This window comes from Pleurodeles waltl, chromosome 3_1, assembly GCF_031143425.1.
Source record: "Pleurodeles waltl isolate 20211129_DDA chromosome 3_1, aPleWal1.hap1.20221129, whole genome shotgun sequence".
Taxonomy (NCBI): domain Eukaryota; kingdom Metazoa; phylum Chordata; class Amphibia; order Caudata; family Salamandridae; genus Pleurodeles; species Pleurodeles waltl.
In genome coordinates this window covers 1,979,904,202-1,979,927,383 of record NC_090440.1, presented here as the reverse complement: position 1 = coordinate 1,979,927,383, position 23,182 = coordinate 1,979,904,202, and the positions used below count along the sequence as shown (strand labels likewise).

Sequence of the window (23,182 nt, the reverse complement as noted above, 5' to 3'; positions counted from 1 at the left end):
AAAAACACATGGTAAGGCTGAATTCAATGGGTCGAGTACGGAAACACTACAAAGCACTGGGCAGGGTAGGACAGGACCCAATGGGAGAAGAGACGGATTGATAACCAGATCAGGCCACCACTTCCCATGCCATCCCATTTTCACATGTGACTCCTCTCAATTTAAATCACTGTCATTGCGGTGGCTTTTATGCATTCCTCACTTTGCTTGTCCCATGTTATACTACAGCAACTCCCAATTAAACTGGTATTACATCGCGAGTCCAAGTATTTCGCACTGCATAAGGGATGCCTGATATCCATCATATGGTTATCCAGGGTGTTCTTAATCCAACATGATACAGTAACCACTACCACTGTTAACTGTGCCCCAGTCGCCCTTACTGCATTGATGTCCCAAAATAAAGTCATCACACATAGTCATGGGGGTAAGGCTCATTAGTGCAGAGAGTAATCGTGTACATAACACTGCTGTAGTACTAAGAAGATCTTGCTAGCCTTTAACGCTGCCAGAGGTGGGCTGAGCATTTACAGATGTTTGAGTATGGTCAGCTTCCAGACTAACATGCAGCCAATGCTCTTGAATGCAAATGCTCTGCTCTCATAATGCTGGAGCCACACTATTGCCGCAAGCCACTGACAATACTGCAATCTGCTGCTGTCATACAGACTTCCGCCAACATACGATTCGTCTCCCCAGCAGCCCAGTCGAATAGGAGAAAGTGGACTGCCTCTTACCCCCGCTAACTTGGTTTGGTCATGTACCTTTGCCTGCAGACCTGATTTACCAGTACTGGGACTCTCGTCCTGCAGGGGAGAAGGGCAGATTCTTCCAACCACTATCTTTTTCCAGACACAAGCCATTAAGACAACAGGAAAATGGCCTGCATTCTCACCTATAGTGGGCCACAATGAACCCTTTCAACCAGCACTGAAGGAGAACTGGAATCCTGGTGAAGAGATTTAGATAAAGTAAGACAAACATTGTGAGGATTTTGATCAGTCTAAGTAAGACAAGATTAGCTATAACTAAGGTTTGTCTGATGGTTCTCATAGTTAGTACTCCTCACAACATGGCCAACGCCTGTGGTTAACCACGCATCCAGCATCAACAATATTGAGAAACCTGTTGAGTGCAGGAGCACCTCTCATCCGAAAAGATCAAAAGTAATACTTTTGTAATTGGCTGTAATTTGGATTTAATAGTGCATCTGCTGAAGGAATCTGCATTAGCACTTTTGTGTAATTCTGGCTCAAAAATAGCAACAGCACAGTAAGTGCAAACAAATGAAAGTACTATTGAAGCAGCTTATGCAGGTCAGTTGGAAAAAACTGTCTGCTCCATACTGTGAATAACATTCAGCAAGGACTGTTTTGGGATGTGGCAGTCGTGTGAGTTTATGAGTAAAAGAACAAGGAACCAGCAATTGGAAGACAAGTATCCAAAACGTATTTATATTCTTTTTACTCCCATGGGCAGGCAGTGGCACCTCTTAAAAAAAAAAAAAAAAAAACAATCAGAGCTTCTCCAAAAGAAGTTTGAGGCATACCCTAAAAGTAGCAGTCAAACTTTCAAGCAGTTACTTTTTTACTTCAAAAATCAGGAATATGAGGTGGGTGAATGGGAGAGAGCCTCCTTAACCACTTCCAGAGCAAAACATGGGCAGTAGCCAAAATGTATTCAAAGAGAGACAGAGAGACAGAGAGACAGAGAGAGAGAGAGAGAGAGAGAGAGAGAGAGAGAGAGAGAGAGAGAGAGAGAGAGAGAGAGAGAGAGAAAAAAATGTCCCCCACCATAACATACCTCTACTGCCACTACCTCTTCTACTACATCAACAATCACACCTCTACCTCACCAACACCTGCTGGTCACTAATGCGCATCAGAACATACCCCTTATAAATATTCTGCTATATTATTATTGACTAAAATTAAGTAAAATGTAATTATATAATGTGTCCTTACCATAGCACTACAGCTAGCCATATGTCTACCTCTAAGCTCTGATGAATGCTGAATATTTTGTACATTATTTGCATATTGTTCTCAGCACATAAACTATTCCTTAGCAACAGGAATGCATTATATTCAGATTAATTGAATCAAGTTAAATTAATATACCCTTACCAAGACAATCTTGCAAATGCATACACATTTTACATATATCATCAAATTAAATTCAGCTAACTGTTAATACATATGATACATTCAGCCCAATGCTAATCATAACCCTAAATAATGTTTATTATTCAATTTGAAAGACTGAAATTAATTTACATTAAACTGATTTTTAAAAACAAGAAATCATTACCCTTATTCTAATGATATCTATAGTCGAAATCTTAACCATCACAGTAAAGAAACCGTAAATAGTTTTATTTAATTAGGTACTAATAATTGTTTATCAACACTGACGAGCCTAAGGTCTCTCTTTTGATTGCCCAAGGAAAGTACCCTGCATTTAGGATGCAAATGAAAATGTCTCCAGAGGTGGGTGCCAGACAGAAGGAAAAGCCACAAATGCCAAAGAAAATCCTCCTTGGCAACTGATTGAACATGATGAGTGATACAAAAACAAGACACCAAAACTACCAAGAAAGGTCTGAGTAAGAAACCAGCATAATTCCTCCAGGAGAGCTAGCCAACTAGGAATGCTGATCAAAAAAAGGAAGCAAAAATCAGGGACATAAATGTGTAATTGGGCAAGGAGCGTGACAAAAAATAGGGATAAGAGCAGTGAGACAACCTTCTTTGATCCAACCCCACACCACCACGGGGACCACAACCAGGAGGGAACTTCTCAAGCCAGTGTAGCCGCGAGACCACTGAAGCAGACTGGGTAGAGTGAGAAATAAGTCCTCAAAGCGTGTTGAGCACAAGTAGACGCAAAGGAAAATGACCAGGACACTGTTTCTAGTGAATTTCACTCCAAGATATGGTTCTCCCCAACACTTGCAACTCCCTCTGAAGCCCTGAGGTTATTAGGATGTCTGTTGAAAAAAAAAAAAAAACAACAAGAGGGCCAGGACAGAAGAAGCATCTTCCCAAGAATGTTTACTGGATGAATAATCTTTTCAATTTATCACAAAGTCGATACCCAACTTTTTAGGCCAGCCCGTGAGGAGCCAGTTGCGATGTAAATGCTTTGATTCCTGTAGATTAAAATGGGCCATGCAGTATCAAATAACTGAAAGACCACCTCATGCCTTATTGATACTGGTGTGAGCTGCTCTGTTTCAAAGACCTCTGAAGTACCTTTCTTCTTGGAAATGCCCATTGTTGCAGTTGCCCTCAAAGTCCTGTGTTCCACACCATATCACCAATTCCATATCGATAACCCTGGTCTCCGTTACAGAGCAACATGCCTTTTTGTAAGCTCTACCTCTCTTGCAAACCTGTTGGGGAGAGGTCCTTTTATGCAGACTTAACTGTAATGTGTATTGTGCTAGCAATGGTGCCTATTTGATCGTGCTGAAAACCAGTGATAATAAAGTTTTAGATGCACTATGTAAAACTAAAGAATAAACTGATATTGTGAATTGTAAAAAAAAAAAATACTGAAATCTATGTCTGAAATACTTGATCAAGAGTCTTCCAACATATGACATTACTGAAACACCTATCTGTTCCTAAACACTCAAGAAAGATATAGACATCTTCATCTTCTCAGGAGGATCCAAATTTAGTTCATTACGTAGAAGACCTGTTAGTTGCCTCTGACTCTTTTGACCAATGTAAGACGGACTCCCTATATTAAATCAATGAATTAGAAAAGAAAGGAATCAAAGCTTAGAAAACAAAATTACAATTCTAACTTCACTTTATTCCCTATCAAGGTCATGAGATTTAGCGGGAGAGAAGCGGGAGAAATGCATACTATACTGGCGTCATTCCTAGGTTGCCTAGATCAGTCACCATCTCTTTAGTATGCACCCTACTGCACTACGTGAATATTGGAATAATCACATACTGGTAAACCTTTTCAAAAGTTTGTAAAAAAAAAAAATATATATATATATATATATATATATATATATATATACACACCCTTGAACCGACGCACTGGTCCCCTTGTACTGTTGCGCTGGTCCATGGAGCCAGCACAAGTCTTTGTGACTACAAAACAAGAATTATCCTCTATTCCAGGTCTGGGACTGCTTACTGTAACAAACCACTCAAGCTGTACTGTCATGCAATTGAGGACTTTGGTTTATGGTGCTGATGCAGGATCAGGAACATCAAAAGAAACCTGTAGGCTACTACTCCTCTGCCATTGATGCAGACATGGCAGAACTTCTGCCATGCTTGCAAGCTGTGGCAACAGTCGCCCATCTTGTGGAGGCTTCCATGGACATAGTCCTCTGCTTCACCCTTAACATTTCCATTCTTCTCTAGTTGTTAACACTAAAACTCAACACCTATCCATGGCCAGGCTGCCACAATACGAAATTTCTTTGTTTTTCACCCCTTATATCATCCTGATCCTCTGCCCCATCCTGTACCCCACCGCTCTGCTGTCCACTGCTCAAGGCAAGGAATCTCAATTAACTCACCATGAGAGCTCACTTCACTAAGTCCATTGTTGATCTCACTGAAACACCAACAGCGAACTATGATCTTGTATGAGATGTTCATGGTTCTGCTCTTAAAAATGAGCACGACTTCAACTGTGAAGCAGTCAAAATTTGATGTTTAACTCAAGTGCACTCTGCTAGTCACTGAATTGTTTGCTCTTCCATGTGCCTGTGTTCTTGTTGCTCAGAAAATTGTTATTCGAATCACTGACAAAGTAAGCTTTGAGTGGCCTACAATATAGGCTCCTGTTGAAGTCCGGGGGTTTCCTAGCTTTTGTAGTAACCCCAATCGATAATGTTACGTAAGTTAAAGGATTATTCAATGCACTCTTGGTGCCTTCCAAAATTTTGGTTAAGTGTAACACATATCATTTCTCTCAAGATGAAGTGTCTAGAGGAAAGCTCTTGCTGACTAAATGACTAAAAAGGCTTCATTTTCCCAGATATGTGAAATGACTGAGTACATCTCTCAAACTGTTGAATCCCTTGAGCCTACTCCGAAAGATCTGTCTGCATTGCAAAAATATACATCAGAAGGGGAAAACAGGCTTGGATTAAACCAAACTGCCAAAGGGATCGCAATACAGTATGGAATGTCAACACCAGAAGAGTGGTTGCCCTGAATCTTTTTCACCCTAACCCTAATCTCAATCAGCTGAACCACAGTATTGTCCACATCCGCAGACAGCACGATTCAAGCCACAAGTAGCCACTGGACTGCTCTATTTTTCCCTTCTGTTGGCCAACAGTATTATCACTCCTGTACCATTTACCAATCCCCCAACACTGGGAAGGGAATCTGTGCCACTGACTCCTGCTTACGCAGGCCACCATTGTTCACATTAAGAAAACTTCATCCATATGCCAAAATGTTGTATCTACATGTATGTTCTTGTTTTGATCTGAAGTTTTGTAGTTTGATAGAAGCTTACCTATGCTCAGACACTGATGTGATTACAGCTGTAAAAAGGCTGATTATGGAATTCATAAGTAGGTTTGGCCTCCCCTTCAATAGGCAGTGACAAGGGTACCCACTTTTATCCGCTGTAGTTCAGGAAATATGGAAAGCTTTAGAAATCAAGCAACACTTCTGCTGTGTGTATCACCCAGAGGCTTCAGGGCGTTTCAATTACACCTTGAAAAGCAAAATGGCTAGGATTTATGCAGAAATGGCACTTACGTTGCCTGATTCAATACCCTTAGCATCCTGGTCAATCCAAGAAATTCCTATCCAGAAAACTAAGGTAGCTGACTATGAAATAGCAATGGGACAGCCCACAGTGCTTCCAACCACCCACCAATGTTTCCAGCTTTGCTTGATTTGCACCAAAATGATGATATGGCGCTTTAACACTGTTAATACCTCATTTGTCCTCTATTCATGCAGCTGCAGCAATGAACAAACATCCATGCACTCTGTTTGCGGCAACCAAGCATTTAGCTGGTTGCCCAAGACCTGATCCGGATCCTGCTAGCCTGCTTACATTGTCTCAATAAAACACATACATGCTAAATCTCCTCACTGGAAAAGGCTGCCAATGAAAATATCTGAAACTGCCTGCTTCCTTGCTAATTGGTTTTTCCCAACCAATACAGGAGGTTTGATCGGTAGTTAAAGAAGCCCCAAACTCTACAGCTATAATAACTTTAGGGTAGGTATGTGGTCTACCTGGTGCCCAAAAACTGTCATTTTAAAAAGCCTAATTATTTTGGTTTTGTCCTGGCAGCCAAGGGGGGGGGGGGGGGGTGTCTGTCTAATTTGTAGAATCAGAATGTTGGTCATTTATACTGAATGTACGAATTAATCTTATGAGGGCAGTGTCAAGAAACTGCAAACAGGTTGTAAAATATTGGGGGGTAAAAACTGATCAATCTTTATTGATGAAAGCCCCCCCACCCATCCCCATATAGAGAGTCTTTGGTACAGACTCTCATCATCAATCGCCTGGATTATGGTTACACACTTCTGGGAGCAGTTAATAACACCAAGGTATCAAAACTCTAAGTAGTCAGAATACTACAGTGCGGTTAATTTGCAATTTGCCTCGCCGTACTTCCATGGCTCCCATTTTAATGGACCTTCACTTGCTAACCATAAAAAAATGCATATTCTTTAAGATATGCTGACTGACAAAGAAAGCTTTAACTACAGCCTTGCCCATCTATTTATATTCTAAGCTATGTCTGTATCAGCCCTCTCAGGTTTTGATATCCTCCAACATGTCCAGCCTAAAAAATCCTTGTATTCCTACGGCCAGGTATGGGGATAGTTCATTCTCCTACCCGGTGCCATCTTATTGGAATGAGCTCCCCTGTTAATTCAGCAATCTTACCTTTAGCTTTATTTCGGCAGCAACTACCATAAAAGCAATGCAAATACACTTATGAACCATGATTCACAATACAACATATAAAAATACAATACTAAAATCCTTGAGATAAAATGTTTGCATTTGCGTACAAATCAGACGATAAATTTCTCTATCAAGGGATCCACGAGGCTTAGTTTTTCTTAAAGTTTGTGTGCCTATGGCATAAAGAAATTGACCAAGCTTGTGCTCTAGGTCAAGGAAGGTACACAATAGAACTTAAACAAATATATTTAAATTCCTAAGACTTTAAACATATTCTCCCCATATTAAAGGAAGTCTAAAATAATACAAATATATATTCGAAATCTAAAAATGGCAATAATAAATCAATTAAAAACAGTCTCTGACCTTGAATAAATCTTGTGTCAATGTAAAAAAACTTGCTCTAATACACCATATGACTGCTAAAAACTTTGCCACAGCACACAACACCGGCACGTGGGTTCTAGGACTATAAATCCTAAGAGCCGAATGGCAGTCCCTAATGCCCATGATGTTGCAAAGAGGTCTTATCCATCGGGCCCTTTGCTTTTTATATGCAGGGCAATGGAATAAAAGATGGCTAATTGTGTCCCTAATATTGCACCCCATCATGCAAAGGTCTGACAGACTAACAGTTTGCTTCCATCTGGAGGTAAGATCACGCACTGGTAGAGATCCTAATCTGAGTCTTGGATAAAGTGCATGTGCCATAGGATGCAAAATGATGTCAAAAAATTGCTCAAACTCATGGTGACACTTAAGTGATAAAAACCTGTCTGTCATACCACCAGAAGGAACAGCTGCTAGGATTGATGTTTGTACATTCACCCAGTATGCTCCCTTCAAAATCTGTGAGGCATTTATTGGAAGATGCAAAGGATCCGCCCAATAGGAGCCCAGCCTAAGTTTAAAAAAGCCTCTTTTTACATACTGGCACCATGGAATTTTACCAACCTGAGAGTCTCTTAGGAGCGCTCCTAGCCATATCCTATAAGGTTTGAGCGCTGCTGTGGACCAAATCCGAATCAAATATTGCAGCGGTCTCAGGGCAGCAATATCAGCAATAGAGTACAAAGTTAAGTCCATTTGGATAGGGAGAGTAGGAGAACTCGAGGGAACATTTAGCAGGGCCTTGATAAAATAAATGCTCTGCACCATACAAAGCACCTGCTCTAGCCTTCACTTTATAAATATCCACTGCCGGTGAAATGGGAAAGGCGGGCGTTCTAGCAGCAAATCTCAAAATGCCCCCCCTGCCTTTTGTTTAAGGGACATAATACACTTTGTCAGATGTGATGCCCATTTGTGGGAGTTTTCTAGTCTAATTCCCAAATAGTCAAAATCACGAACATGTTCAAGGACCTCACCATCCAGCACTATACTTTTTTTTGCTCTAAATTTTGTGTCACCAAATACCATACATTTGGTTTTGGTGTAGTTTATTTGTAAGCCGTAATCCTTACAAAACTCCACAAATTTCTCCAAAAGCCTAGATAATCCAGAGGCGGTTTGGGACAAGAGCAGGGTATCATTAGCAAATAACAAACACGGTGTCTTGACACCACCCAATTTTGGAGCATCATTTGAGCTATCAAGTACATACGGGATACAGGTGTTTATGAAAATTAAGAAAAGAGTTGGAGCCAGAACACATCCGTATCTAACACCTTTCTGAGTGGGAAACTCGTCAGATAATTCTCCGTCCTTCCCCCACCTTACTCCAGCAAAACTCTCTGAGTACAGTTCCCTAATCAAATTTAAGAAGGGGCCCGGGACTCCGGTTTTAGCCAGAGTCTCCCACAACTTGCGACGGGGGACCAAATCAAAGGCGGATCTGAGAGCAACAAAGGCGACAAACAGCCTACCACTGTCCAGGTCCTCCACCTTCCATTTGACTGTAAGAAAGCGGAAGACCTGGTCCACCGTGGCCGTCCCTCGCCTAAAACCCGCCTGCAAGTGCTAAAGCCCCATTCTCTTCTGTCCAGGCTCTAAGCCCACCCAAAACCTGGAAAGAAAAGATTTTCTGAAGATTGTCTAAAAGGCTGATCGGTCTATAATTTCCCAGAGCCGATTTGTCCCCTTTTTTATAGATAGGGACAATTATTGCACCCTTCCACAAGTGGGGAAAGATGCTGCTCTCCTGAATAGCATTTGAGACCTGATTAATATAAGGGCCCCATAGTGTCAAAGCAGACTTGTACAGGTCGGATGGAATCCCATCTAACCCAGGAGCCTTCCCTGATTTTTGGGCCATGATAGCTATCTCTGTTTCTTTCCTAGTGAACAGTGCAATAACTCTTGCCCCATCGATCTTATCCATATATGCAACCGCTATGTCCACTAGAAGAGCAGGATCCTGGCTATAGAGTTTAGTAAAGTAAGAGGTGCAGGTTTTTGAAGGGATATGACAATCAGGCCTAGAGGTCAGATTTCATCCTTCTTGGGAAACCAAGGACCAAAATTGCTTAGCGTTTGAATCCTTGGCTGCTACTAACAAATCTTGCCATATGTCCTCCGCCCACTGTGCCTTACTAGACTTGATTACAACAGCATAGTCACGCTTAGCCATCGTTATAGCAGGTCTATCCTGCTGTTTAACTGCTTCCAAAAGGCCATGCTTGGCCCTCCTACAGGCATTGTTGAACCATGGATTCAGTTTACGCACTCTACGCGTCCCGCTTCCACTGTTTTCCCTAATAAAAAAGGCCTTCAGGGAAGCAAAGAGCTCAACGTGTTTGGTCATGATTTGGTCAGGGGAGTAAGGGTTAGATACCAGGGCAGCTGTATACCTAGAAACCAAATCAGACATTTGAGCTACTAGAGCACCTTTGTTCGTGAAAGCCTCCCATCTTAGTACACACTGGTTACCAGCCACCTCCAAGGAGGGCGTAACTCTCTGGTCTTGCTTGTTTTACCCAGAACCAGGAGCCCATGTATCCCATTCTAGCAAAAGGGGGAAGTGGTCATTATAGCATTGGCCTCCCACTTTAAGGTCCTTAATTTCATGCCAGATCCTAACATCAATAAGCAGATAGTCAATCAGGCTACTGTAGGACCCTCTCAAAAAAGTGGAACGTGCTGGAATGTCTAGGGGAAAACGCCCATTTCCTAGGCTTAAGCTATATAGCAGCATTAGCTCAATAACCTGCAACACCCTTGGGCTGGTTTTAGACTGGTTTCTCGACATGGAAAAGGATGGGATTCCCCATGTTGCATCGTCTTCCTGGTTTAACTCTGCAAAATGGGAACTGGGCTCTAAGAAAGCATTAAAGTCACCTGCTATGATAACAAAATGCAAGGGAAGTAAATCAGCCACAAGTGTGTTTAGCAAGGATATGGTTTCTGAGATTTTACTAGAGGGACCTGGCCTATTGTAGAGGCTGACGCACAAAAACAGGAGACACAATTTTTGTTTAATTGAAACCACCAAAATATCAGGTGAGTTCACATAGATTTCCTTAACTTCCCCTGCCTGGAAAATCTTTATCCACGTAATCAGACCCCCTCCTGTCCTACCAGCAGATGAAGGGATGGCCTCTTTACAGAATGAAATATACCCTTGTCTGTGTACCTTAGTAATAGCCCATGTTTCCTGGAAGAGACAAATGCTGCAGGAATCGATAAAGGCACCCCAGTCCGGATCACCAATCTTGTTCCGTAAGCCCGCTATTTTCCAGGAAATTAAAGAAGAACAAAAAGGCCTAAGTCTAGAATGGGTGACATTGGCAACCCTATGGTGTGGCACTAAAGGCAAGGTTACTAAATCATCTGGTATCCTTGGACTCTCATCCTTGGTGGCCCCCCCACAATGGACTCCTGGGATCTACCATCCAAGTTCCTACATGAATTCCCACCCTCGTACAATGAAGTTATGTTCAGGGGGACTATTGCTTCTTTTAGTCAATTAATGTCTGATTGGAGCTTGGTGTTTTGTTTGGAGATTTCCACTGCTTACCCCTGGTCTCACACTCCCTCCAGGCAGTGTCCACTGAAGGGAGCATTGGAATCAAAGAAAGTGGCTCAACAGAGCCCGTAATAACGACCCCACTTTCAGGGGTAATAAATGATTCCTTAACTGAGGTATCCCAAACGGGACAGTTTGTTTGAAGAACAATGTTTGATCCATTGCGTAATGGATTGCGGGCCTCCAAGGATATCAGGCCTTTCACCAAGTCAGGAGTATCTAATGCTAACTCAACAGTGTCCAGATGGCCTAGCTTGCCTATATGGCGCTTAGCAAACATAATATCTGAGTGGTTGATAGGGCCACATTTCCTGACATGCCTTATCCAATGGGTAGCCTTGTTTTTTAACGACAGACTATCTTCGTGTATGTTTGTTGCTAATTTCGGGTCGTTGCACATATAGATTAAATGGTCACTTTTATAATTGTTCCCTGTAGGTTGCCTAGTGGGGGTATTCCATGGCTCCCCTATACAGGAGCTAGACTGCAAAGAATGGATGCTACGGCTAGATGCTCTGGGGTCTTCTGTACTTCCCAATAGTGGTCCTGTTCTGGTCAGTAATTTGCAGGTCCCACACCGGATTCCTTACTCCAATCTTTAGCAGTAAGTGAGGTATGTTTAGGACTTTTTCCATATGGAATCTCCCCGACCCTCTTCTTATCCTCCAGATGAAGTAAGGTGAGAGCCTCAGTCAGCATCCATTTCAAGTCCTTTACCTCTTGTTTTAGGTCCATGATTAGGTTGGCCACTTCTATCTGAAAATTTCCACCCATAGCCTGTCTGTTGGACATTCGCAAATTAGGATCCAAACAACCATTCTTTGAGTTTTGATCAAGGTCTCCTAATGCATAAAAACAATTTGAACAAGGTATATCATGCACTGAAATAGTTCCATCAGCAGCACCCACATCTACCGTTTGTGTAAGCTTTCGTCTTTTGGCCCCTGAATCAGCTGCATCATCCGACCCCGCTACAATTACCAAGTTTAGGGCAACATCCGTGCAGCTAGCTGAATTGACCCTTTTAGATGCTCCAGGCCTAAAAAAGGATGAAAGGGAGGCACTGGTTGGCCCTTTTGTAGCTCGACTCTCCATCCCATTTAACATAGACTCCACCTCCTCAATTAAGGTGTCAATTTCGTTGGTGGCACAGCTGGAGAATCTCTTCAAATGTTTATAAGATTTAGGGATTATAGATGATGTGACTGCAGCCACAGAACTCCCTTGTGCTTTACACTTCCCCATTTTATAGTAAATATTGTAGAAAATCAGTAGATATAACCAGGAACGAGTAGAATGCCAGACCAAAATGGATAACTACCTTAAAATCAAGAGGTGTGGCCTAGCCCGGCCTCTCCCGGTTTCTGACGGGCGCGGACGGGGCGGTGAAATGCGCTATAAGCACTTGTGTCCTGGCTCTGCCCCCTTGACCTGCTGGCTTCCTGGGACAGGTAGTCCCCACAAGAAGTGCTGTAGACCCACGTTGCGGGGCGGCGAAATGCGCTATAAGCTCTGGTGTCCTGGCTCCGCCCCCTTGAGCTGCTGGCCTCCTGGGAAAGGTAGTTTCCACAAGAAGTGCTGTAGACCCCTTAGATATCACTCATTCTGGCACACAAGAATTAAAGGGGCCACACTTTCCTAGCAAAGGGGAAACCTTCACTGCCCCTCCTGTTGATAAGGTCTACGATGCTGATCCTACAAAAAATTAGCACATGAGGTGTCCGAGAGTCATAATGAATCATCCCTCGGCTCCGCTACACAAACCGCCTGCAGAAAACTTCACATCAGCACCAAATGCAGCTGCTCTCTCCGGCTATGATGAACCAGTGAGGCAAAAGGCACATAAAATTCAAAAAGCTACTCAAAACGTGACTGGTTAATGCTTCCTTCTCTGGTAACTGACCTGCTAACCTGTAGTGCTGAGCCTGAGATACCCCATACAAGAGTGAGCTGGGCCCGATCGAGAGTGACTAACATAACAGTGTTGATGAATGGAGTATTTGTTCTTCTCTGAAGGGCATATTTGGAGGTTTGGAAATGGAGATATTAGAGATCGCTTTGACAGTCTTTGACATCCTCGTATTACTCTATACCCTTGTCAATGTGTACACGTTCCATGTTTTAATAAAAAAAATGCCCCTCCTTTCCTCAATATACCTGAAACTGATGACGACTTAGATGAGGAATCTAATTATGATGTATCTCAAGAACTGGTATGCATTAAGAGGTGCACAAAAAAATATGCAGAAATGAGGGATTGGGAGATATGAAACAATAAAATGCCTGGCGTAACTGCAACTGCTGCAGCCATCTTTCTGCTCATGCTAAAGAGGTCTCCAAGCTGAGATTGTGCATAAGGTGCAACTCCTTGGTTACTCAATTGGCATTTGAGATGAGAAATTTCTGATTAGTTTACTCAGCTGCAATAATTTACACTTCTGAACCTATTCGAAGGATGTCTGCTACTTCCTTATGACTTCAGATCCCTGCGCCTGTTTAGTGCTTTTGCTTCAGTTTCATCATATAATCTCTTTTGGAGCCTTCTATACAAAATTATTTTTGTGCAGCTCATGCTCATTAATGTGCTCTGGGAGCACTGTGTCACTTGACTCTGTGATTCAAAGATATATTTTGATAAAAAGCATTTTTAGACTTTAAATTGGTGGGGATAGATTTCCTTCAACAATCGGCGATGCGTGGCAACAGGCAATTTCTCAAACCGTCATGGCCGCAGAGGCACTGAAATCGATCGAAAAGAGCAAGAACAAAGTCCTCACTGAGTGCTGACCACAAGGACCAAAGATGTGCCACTATGCCGTCTTAGATGCAAGGGCAAACAGCGAAGGTGCGAGTTCTGCCCCCAGTTACAACATGGTCTTACCCTGTCACAGGTGAGTTCCGCCTTACCCTAATCACAAATACAACAAAAACTATAAGCAGTGGTAATCAGTTTATTTTATTAATCGCAGTTATTTTTATTATATTTGTATTTACTTTTACATTCACAAAACCAAATAAATATAAATGAATGTTAAATGTTTATTAATTTTACCACCTTTGCTCTCTCGTGGGATAATGGTTCACAATGTAACCTACAGGTAATTTTGCAAAGGCAGCGCTCATTAGAGGTAATGTTAGCAGAATAACGGTATGTAGTGCTACAAGCTTGACCTTACTGGTCTTCTAATGTACTGTAACACTGATTTTCAAAAGTTAGTTCAGGCTTAATTGTCACTCATGTAGCCTGTACACTGACTGGCTCCACAAAAGTATTCAAGGCTTCTCCTTCCAAAAAAGCATTACATCACCTGTTATTAAGGAGGACAACTATGGTTTATGGATACTAGGAATGAGTACTCCCCCCAAAATACACAATGACCGTTCAGTAAAGATCAAGCACCACTACTGGGAAGAGCTTTCTTTAAAAAAATATTGTATTCAAGGGGTATCTTGTCGTCCTAGTGGCAGCTGATAGCAAATGTACAGAATGCATATTTTTTGCTTCGAGTGAGAACGGCCTCTCCTGTGATGCGAGTGCTGTGGAAAGGTTGACCCTTTTCTCCATCATCATAAAATGCAAAAGACTTACTCCAATGAGTCGACTCCTCCTGCCAGCATATGAAGGTGATTCAGTGTTGTGATAGACGTGGTCAGGTGACGCTTGGCATGATCCAACTGCTTAATATCCCGGGTGATTTCTTTAACCTAATGGAGCAAAAATGGAACACCATGACAAACCACTGACACAGTGGAAAACTGCAGACAAAACTAACTTTCCCTGAGAACACAACACTCACCGAAAGCGGCCTAAAATCTAAAGAGAAGCGGCTAATATTTTCACTAGGCTCTTTTTTTAACAATTTTATTTCGCATTTAGAACAAATTAAATTGACACAGATTACATTTCCGGTTGAAGCGTCTGTAGTAGATGGGTGGATAACTGTCCCTGGCAAGTCGGTGTGGAGACAGTCTATCCACCCCTGGGGCTCCCAAAAGGATCTTAAGTGGGTCATGTGGCAGCGAAATGGTAGTGTTTCATCACACTTATAACAGCAAACGTTTATAGTGCCCACCATGGTGGATGAGTCTTTACATGTATGCAAATACGCTTATGTGAATTGCATCTCGTTATTGTGCCTTTTTATGTGATGATAAAAACTCCAGTGCTCATATAATCAAAACAAAGATTTCGTACACCTGAATTTTTACCTCAACTGATATTATCACTTAAAAAACATAACAACGGTGGCAGATTTCACAAAAGCTCCAACTGCTGAACATTTTTGTGAGATTTTCGTCTTTGGCTGACAACGTCACATTTAAAGCAAACTACGGTTATCAGCTTTGCCCGAAATCTCTGAAGCTAGAAAGTAAGTGGCAAGCAGTCAATGTGCACGTCTTCAGCAGCTGACTTAGCCTAATTCTGGGGTGAGAACATAAGAAGGATTCACAGTGATTATTTTCTTGAACAACTGATGTAGATGGTTTTAGCTCAAAATGTCTTACACACTGATACATGCCAATTGTTGAAATCAAATAATGCTTACAATGGAAAGCTCCTATAACATGGCCATTACGTTTTATATAAACAGATGTAATATATATTACTCTAATAAACTATTATCACAAAGGATTCAGCAAAATCAAGTAAATTTCTGTCTGTGTACCCCAATGCTGGTAGGGCGAAACTTACAAACATTTTACAGAGTAGGACAAACTGGTGAAAACATTAACAGTAATTGCAATAGTATGTCCACTCCATGCTTTCCACTTCACACCCAAAAATGTTTTTAGACTCTTGGCAGCGGCCAAGTTGAAGATGTCAACCATGGCGGTATGTTGGCCCTCCTCGACAGCCTCAGCCACCTCAGACTCACCCAACTCGTCCAAGGACCAACTCAAACAGCAGGCCACACCCTCAACCCTATTTGCTCCATCAACAAAAGGATCACCACCACCCACATGACCCCCACTCACATAGTCTGACCACTACATCATACATTTCAAGATACCAGCCCACCAGGACACTACCACCTTCCCAAATACTCCCTCTGAAAAACCCAAAGTGCCATCAAGAAACGAGGCAAAATATACAAAGAAAAGTGGACCAAGACCCTAAAGACACACCCACCCAAACACACTGGGAACCTCAATGTCGATACCAAGCTCTTCAATAAATGGCTCACTGATTGTGCCGACAACACTGCTCCCTCCAGAAACAAGACTGCCAAAACAACAAATGACCCAGCTGGTACACGAACGACCTCAGGGAGTCCAAGTGCCACTGCAAATAATTTGAGAGAAAATGGATACTCGACAAAAACACCACCGCAAGATCCACATACAAAGCTGCCCTCAACCTCTACCACCAACTACGAGAGGCAAAGGAAAAAGCCATAACTTTAGGAATTGAAGCCAGCCACAACAATGCCAAAGAAATCTTCACCATCATCAAGGAGTTCTCCAACCCCGCAGCTGCCAACATCATCTCATCACAAGCACTCTGCAACAACCTCTCAAACTTCTTCAAATAGAAGACTGCCAAGCATTACAACACATTTGACCCACAGCATAGCGATACGAACGCCCAGCAGGACACCTCCTTCATCGCCCAACAACAGTTAAGCAACTGGAAGCCCCTTGTGAATTAAAACAGCACTGCCTTGATGGCTAGATTCCAATCAGGAGCCCCCTCAGATCCATTCCCCCACTTCATACACAACCATGGAAGAACCATCATCTTTCCCTTGCTCACCACTTTCACCAGCACCTCCACAACCACCGTCAGCTTCCAGTCTTGCTGGAAAAATGCAAACATCAACGTCCTACTAAAGAAACCAACAGCAGGACCCCAGCACCCTCAGTAGCTACAGATCCATCTCGCTCTTGCCATTTCCAACTAAAGTAATGGAGAAGGCCATCAATACCCAACTCGCAGACCACCCAGAACTCTATCAAATCCTACACAGCTCTCAATCTGGCTTACACACCAACGACAGTAAAGAAACAACCCTCACTGCAGCCATTATTGACATCAGAAGTACCATAGACCGAGAAAAAACAGCAACATTTATCCTCCTCGACTTCTCTGCAGCTTTCGATATGGTCTCCCACAACTCTCTCATCAAAAAGCACTTGATTATCTGTGGACCGGCCCTCAAGTGATATCCTCCTTCCTCACGGACAGAACTCAATAAGTTAGATGTCCCTTCTACACCTCATAACCCAAGAAACTAATCTGCAGTGGACCTCAAGGATCGTCACTCTTCAACGTTTACATGACAGCTCTTGGGGACAACATCAGAGCCCGTGGCATCAACATAGTATCCTATGCAGATGAGACAGCTCATCCTCTCCCTTACTGACTCAACCAGCACTGGCAAAGCAAGGTTTGACAACCGGATGAGCAATGTCACTGCTTGGATGAAAAACAACTGCCTCCAGCTCAACACAGACAAAACTGAAGTTCTTATCTTCGGCAACAACCACTCCCCCTGAGACCCCTCTTGGTGGCCCAACAAACTTGGTCCCTCACCCACTTCTACAGAATCATGCCAAGAACCTCAGGATCAGCCTGGACACCAAGCTCTCCATAAGCACACAGATCAATGCTGCCACCTCATCATACTTCCATATCCTGTGAATACTACGCAAGATTTTCAAGTGGATCCCACTTAACACCAGACGAACAGTCACCTAGGCTCTTACCACAAGTAGATTTGACTATGGAAACACCCTCTACTTTGGAATCCCAGCCCATGTTCTACACTAACTCCAAACCATTCAGAACCCCGCTGTCAGATTCAGCCAGAACATCCTGCGAAATAACCACATCTCTCCACACCTCAACAATCTCCACTGGATCCCAGTCCACGAAAGGAGTAAGTTCAAGCGAGTCACCCATGCCTTTAACGCTCTCCACAACACTTGTCTAGTGTACTTTAGACACCACCAGAAGCAGAGGACGCTCCTTCTCATACCTCACAGCCAAGACCTGGAACGACCTCCCACAAAACCTCAGAACCTCATCCTCTCTCATGGACTTCCAAAGGAACCTCACGACGTGGCTTTTCTAGATGAAACAGGCATGTACTCCTCCTCCCACTTAGGGCTGCCCTACTCAGTAGCTGGATATACTCATGGGTGATTAGCCATGATTTGCAAATACACATAAGATAACATTCCATTGTGTACTATATTCAAACACTGGGTGGCTAGATCCTCTTGACGTAGTGAGGAATGTGGGCAAGTACAGAAGATTTTTGGTGAGGGATCAGAGGAATCTTACTAAGTGACTTCTAATATGCATAGGTGCAGAGGGATTCCAAATTAACTGTAGGTTATTGTTTATATCTTCTGAAATTTAAGGTGGTTAACCGAATCACATATGCCCTGCTTAAGAAACACTTGTACCCAGGGTGTTAATCACTCAGAGAAAATACAATTATTATACTGCTTCACAAGTTTCAAATGGCATTGAAGCCATACAGTCTTTCCATTCGCGCCAGCATCATCACAATAGGAGGTTATTATTAAAAAACGAATAGCATTAGTTATATATAAGTTAGCTGCTGAAACACCATTTTTATTTTTCTCTTCTAGCTCTGCGACCACTATGAACTCTAGATTCTGCATTGTGTTCCACGGGATAATCTGGGCCTCCTGGTTTAACTGAAGATAACTTTACCATTAGACTGCCAGCTGGCCTACATATGAGCTTCCTAACTAAGTTAAGAAATGATTATGGTGAATAACTGAACCTGCTTCTGAACATTTTAATGTGTGCGCTTAGGTTCTGCAGTAGAGCATAAGTTAAAGGGACACTTCCGGTACACAAGAAAGCATCTCCAATAAATACCAAAAGCTTTATAATCAGACACAGCTGGTTCTGCCATTAGTGCAAACCAGTCTCCGAGCTCTATTCTGAGTGAAAGTGGTACCCATGAACCAATATTAAGACACTCTGCAACCAAAGCATACTTACTCAGAAAGGCTCCCAAATAATGCCATCTGAAGTAGTCCCCAAAGTTGCTGAAGACTCATACCTTCTAGCAAGAAAACCAGCCATTTCATCACCAGATATTTAAGAAAACACCTCTAACGAGTGTGCAATCCGTGCAGAATCAGTTATAGAAAGCACACTTGAGTAGCCAACGCCATTAATCAGAAATGCATTTTCACTCACCATTTGTTCAGACTTTTCCGCCTTGTCCTTAATATCCTTAATTTTACCAAAGAGCTGTTGGATAGCTTTCTGTGCCTCCTCCAAAGCCTAAAAAATCAAAATTAATAAATACCATTAGCATGTCTTTTGAGGAATTTATCACATATTGAATGCATTATAAATCACATGTGGTACAAGGGTTTGCATTTCCCTTCAAAGTGAGCAGTGACATTGGGTAATCTGACAGAGAACTTTGTGAGTCTCTAGCGTTCATGTTTATCATAAATTTAAAAATTCAGATCGTTTCAGTAATTCCTAAAATCATTCTCAACTCAAAGAGGCAATGAAAAGCAGTGTCATAACGTGGAGCCACAAGAGTGCAGACAACTCTTAATAAACCACTGGGCTCTTCCAGGGTGAGCAAGAGGATGTTGCAGAGGTCAGCTTTAAATGAAAGTAAGGAAGTCATGGTGGTCACTCTGTGGAAAGTTGCATCCTATTCCTCCCACCCCTCTTTCTCTGGAAGTCTATTTTCAATAAATCACACATGGCTTTTCAAGGCAGGCCAGTAATTATTAATTGCTACTTATGTCCCAAGATAGACACTGATCAAACTAGAAGAAATCTTGAAAGACTGTTGTGAACATACAGCTCTAAATTTGGTGAAGTTGCAGGGATTGCAAAGTTATTTCAAGAAGTGTGGTTAATTCATTTTCAATGTATTTGTTTACAGTAAGTGGGATCTTAATATTCAAATACTTAAAACCTTAGAAATCACCCCCATGTTGTGTCCAACTCTGTGTCTGAAAACTGGATGAAGTTAAATGTCAACAAAACCAGTAATTTTCTTTAGGGAGTTACTAAACCTCTTGAAGACCTGACCGCTTCAGAAACCATGAAAGGAAGGAAGGGACCATTACACTGGTAAATGTAGTGAAATGTGTATTCTTTCCAGTAGAAAACCATAAGACAAATAACATGCATGTTTTATGAGCAGATGACAGTAGTGCCCTCTATTTTCACCTAAACTTTCTGAATAAACCTCAATGTACCCAGCATAATTGCACTGCACGTCCATCCTTGGGAATGAATAGTACAAGAACACCTACTTTGGCTATGTTGCATTGAGTTCAGATGAGGGAGAGTGAGTTACAACGCACAGCGCATGGCATACATATTTTATCACATGATGTATTTTGATCTTCAATTTCGCTTTATTTATACAGTCTGGCTCTCTAAGGTCATTTTTTTAGCTATTAATTCTCCAATGCTACTATCCAGCTAGACTACTCCTTTTCCGTTTTTGTGGCCATCTTTTGGAGCCTCCTCGTTGTTTCCATTAAATATTTTGAGACACATCTTTTCACAAAAGCTTAAGTCCTGGGTTTTCTTACATTAGCATCCCTTTAGTACTCTCCAGCTGCCTACTGAGGACACCACTGAGAATCAGCAAGTGACACTTACAAAACCATACCATTGCAGAAAACATTGAACTCTGAAATAATGACATTCCAGATGTCACTGTTGATTTGCTTCTTGACAGATGACTCAACAGGGGACTATTTTTTGTAGTGCACTAGTTATCAACTTGTATGAATAAATGAAGAGTACTAAAATTGTGGTGCACATTTTACAACAGCTGCACTATAGCAAACAGTCCACTACTACACAGCATTGTTCATGGGTTGGTAAAACTAAGACAACATGACCATGGGAGAACATCCTTTCTTTTATATTTCCATTAAATGTCCTATCAAAGGTCCAAAGAAATAAAGATTCAGCAACACTTTTTAATATTTTTTTAAGTTCAAAACGTTTATACTGAGACTTTAGAGAGACAACTGCAGATGAAATAAAGGTTAACAAATGTTATAAGTATATAAAAAAGCATCCCGATGTCATATCAATCATACAAACGTACTCTACACTAATTGTGGGTACTACAAGTTCATGTGCAAGTGTGACTGAGGAGTCAGTTTAGAATATTTTGATTGATAAAGGTGTTTGGGTATGTGAAATCTTGGTTTGGAGTTGTCTCAATTGAGTTTTTAATTATTTAGGTATTTTTCAAATTTCTCCCACATACGATGTGCAGGGGAAAGCCAGAAGGAATGGGATTGTGAAATATTATCTGCTCTCCTAATGCGGGATCATAATTCCCACCAAGCATGAAAGGAGACACTGAATGATGCCCAGTTACGAAGAAGAGATTTAATACATGAAGTGAGCATTAGATTGTGTACGTGTAATTCTGATTAATTTAACTTGGGGAATATGATGTTATTGTGTACACCTACCACCATTGTTTTGGTAGCATTACGTTTACTGTAGTTTGGAAAACGTTCTTCATAAATCCTTTGATGCTACGCCAGAAGTCAAGAAAGAGGGAACAATCAAAAAACATACGTTTTAGGTCTTCTATTCCTATGTTGCAATTCCAGCATTTACCATTATCCATCAGATTCAGTTTGAACAGTTTAATTGAGGTCAAGAAAGTTCTATGCTAAAACATGAATTTCGTTTAGGTCATGGAAGGTGCTTTCAAAATGTTATTCGAAATAGCTTTTGGGGTAGGTTCTATTTTAATATGTTTGCTGACAGTAAACTAGATAATTTCGGACAAAGAGTGTGATGGATTTGCAATACTATATAACTGCTTTTAAGAAGCATACAGATTAAGATGGTTAGTGAGAGGTCAGGATCTAGGTTTTCTATTCTCATTGTAACAACTTTTAGATGTAGAAAATTGTAAAATTCTTTGTTATGTAAGTTTATTAATTTTTGCGGAATAATAAAATATTTGGGATCCTGTCAGGTGCCAGGAGATTTGGCGTAGTAGTTTCCATATTTTAGCCAATGTTCCAATAAGATTGGTGCACCATCAAGCTTTATTTTTTTCTTTAACCAAAGTAAGGCTAAATTTTGTTGCATTTTATTTTGACGTCCATTCTATTATCTATTTGAAGAAGGAATACTTTAATATCTAAGATTACGTCTTTAAGAGATTCATTTTGTCACCATGTGAGACGCTGGAGCTTCCGTACCAACTGGATTCCCCGCGCAGGCTCATCACCAGGTTATATGTCTGCATGATGGGTGAAGCGGCGGGGACAGAGTCAAATGCTAAAGCCAAATGGGAGGAGGACATAGGGGAAACTCTCTGATGAAGAATGGCGTGGCTGCTGCGAGCATATGCGAGAGCTGACCCCAAATTAAAGGCTTCGCCTTATGCATTTCAACTTCCTACACCACTTGTATTACACACCTCTTAGGTTGAAAGATATGGGCCTTCGGGCAGAAGCGTACTGTATAGGTTGCATGGCCCCTGATGCTGACTTCTTGCATCTGGCGTGGAGCTGCCCAGCGTTGTGTGGTTATTGGACAGAGGTGCTGCATGCTCCCCTAAGCTTGTCCTACAGGGATACGTTTAGAAACTCCCTGCTGCGCATCGGCGATTGATAGGACTGCTGCTGGACAAGTGTAGTGTGGGGATGTGCAGGCGGCAGCATCAACTTGCCCGCTGTACTGATTGGTTGAGCAATGCCTCGTATTGTCAGGAGCAGCTGATGATCTATTGGGACCTTATGCCGGAGGGATCCCGAACGCAGGATATATGGGCCCCCCCTTTGCTCCTTTCTGGAGAACTGTCCAATGACCAACACTCAGTAATTTTACACCCCAGGTGCTTGTGCATAAGTCACACTCCCCTAACATATTTGTACTATTACATATCATAGCATTGCTTGCATTTAGGTGTGCGTCTTGACGGCTGCAATGTTCCTCTTTCCTCCCCTTCCCATTTGGCTACATGTTTCCCTTTTCCCTCTTGACTTTCATTTGCTTCTTTTTCTGATCCCTGTTTCTAGTATGTGATGGTCTCTTTTGGCTTGCCTGCATCTCAATCCTGGTAGACGTGTTAAGGAGAATTGGACTTTGAATTGAGTTCCATGTCTGTTGGATACTAGCTCTTAATGCTCCCTAATTTATATTGTATCTCTAGAGCGAATTGTTGACCTCCCTGGTTTGTATGTTTTTTGTAACTCTTTCTAAATGAAAATACATTTTTTCTTTAAAAAAATTTAAAAAAAAGATACATTTTGTGTGTCATTGTTATGGCAGATAGTGGT

The 23,182-nt window shown here is 41.8% G+C and overlaps 1 protein-coding gene across 1 annotated transcript in view; it reads right to left on the bottom strand.

Annotated features, from left to right (window-relative positions):
• VPS53 (VPS53 subunit of GARP complex) overlaps nt 1-23,182 on the bottom strand; it is a 693,920-nt gene that overhangs the window by 458,547 nt on the left and 212,191 nt on the right. Inside the window, exons 5-6 of the mRNA XM_069226380.1 lie at nt 19,077-19,163; nt 14,481-14,596 (exon numbers count right to left, since the gene is read on the bottom strand). Coding sequence (XP_069082481.1) covers nt 14,481-14,596; nt 19,077-19,163 — 203 coding nt within the window. The remainder of the gene's footprint in view (nt 1-14,480; nt 14,597-19,076; nt 19,164-23,182) is intronic.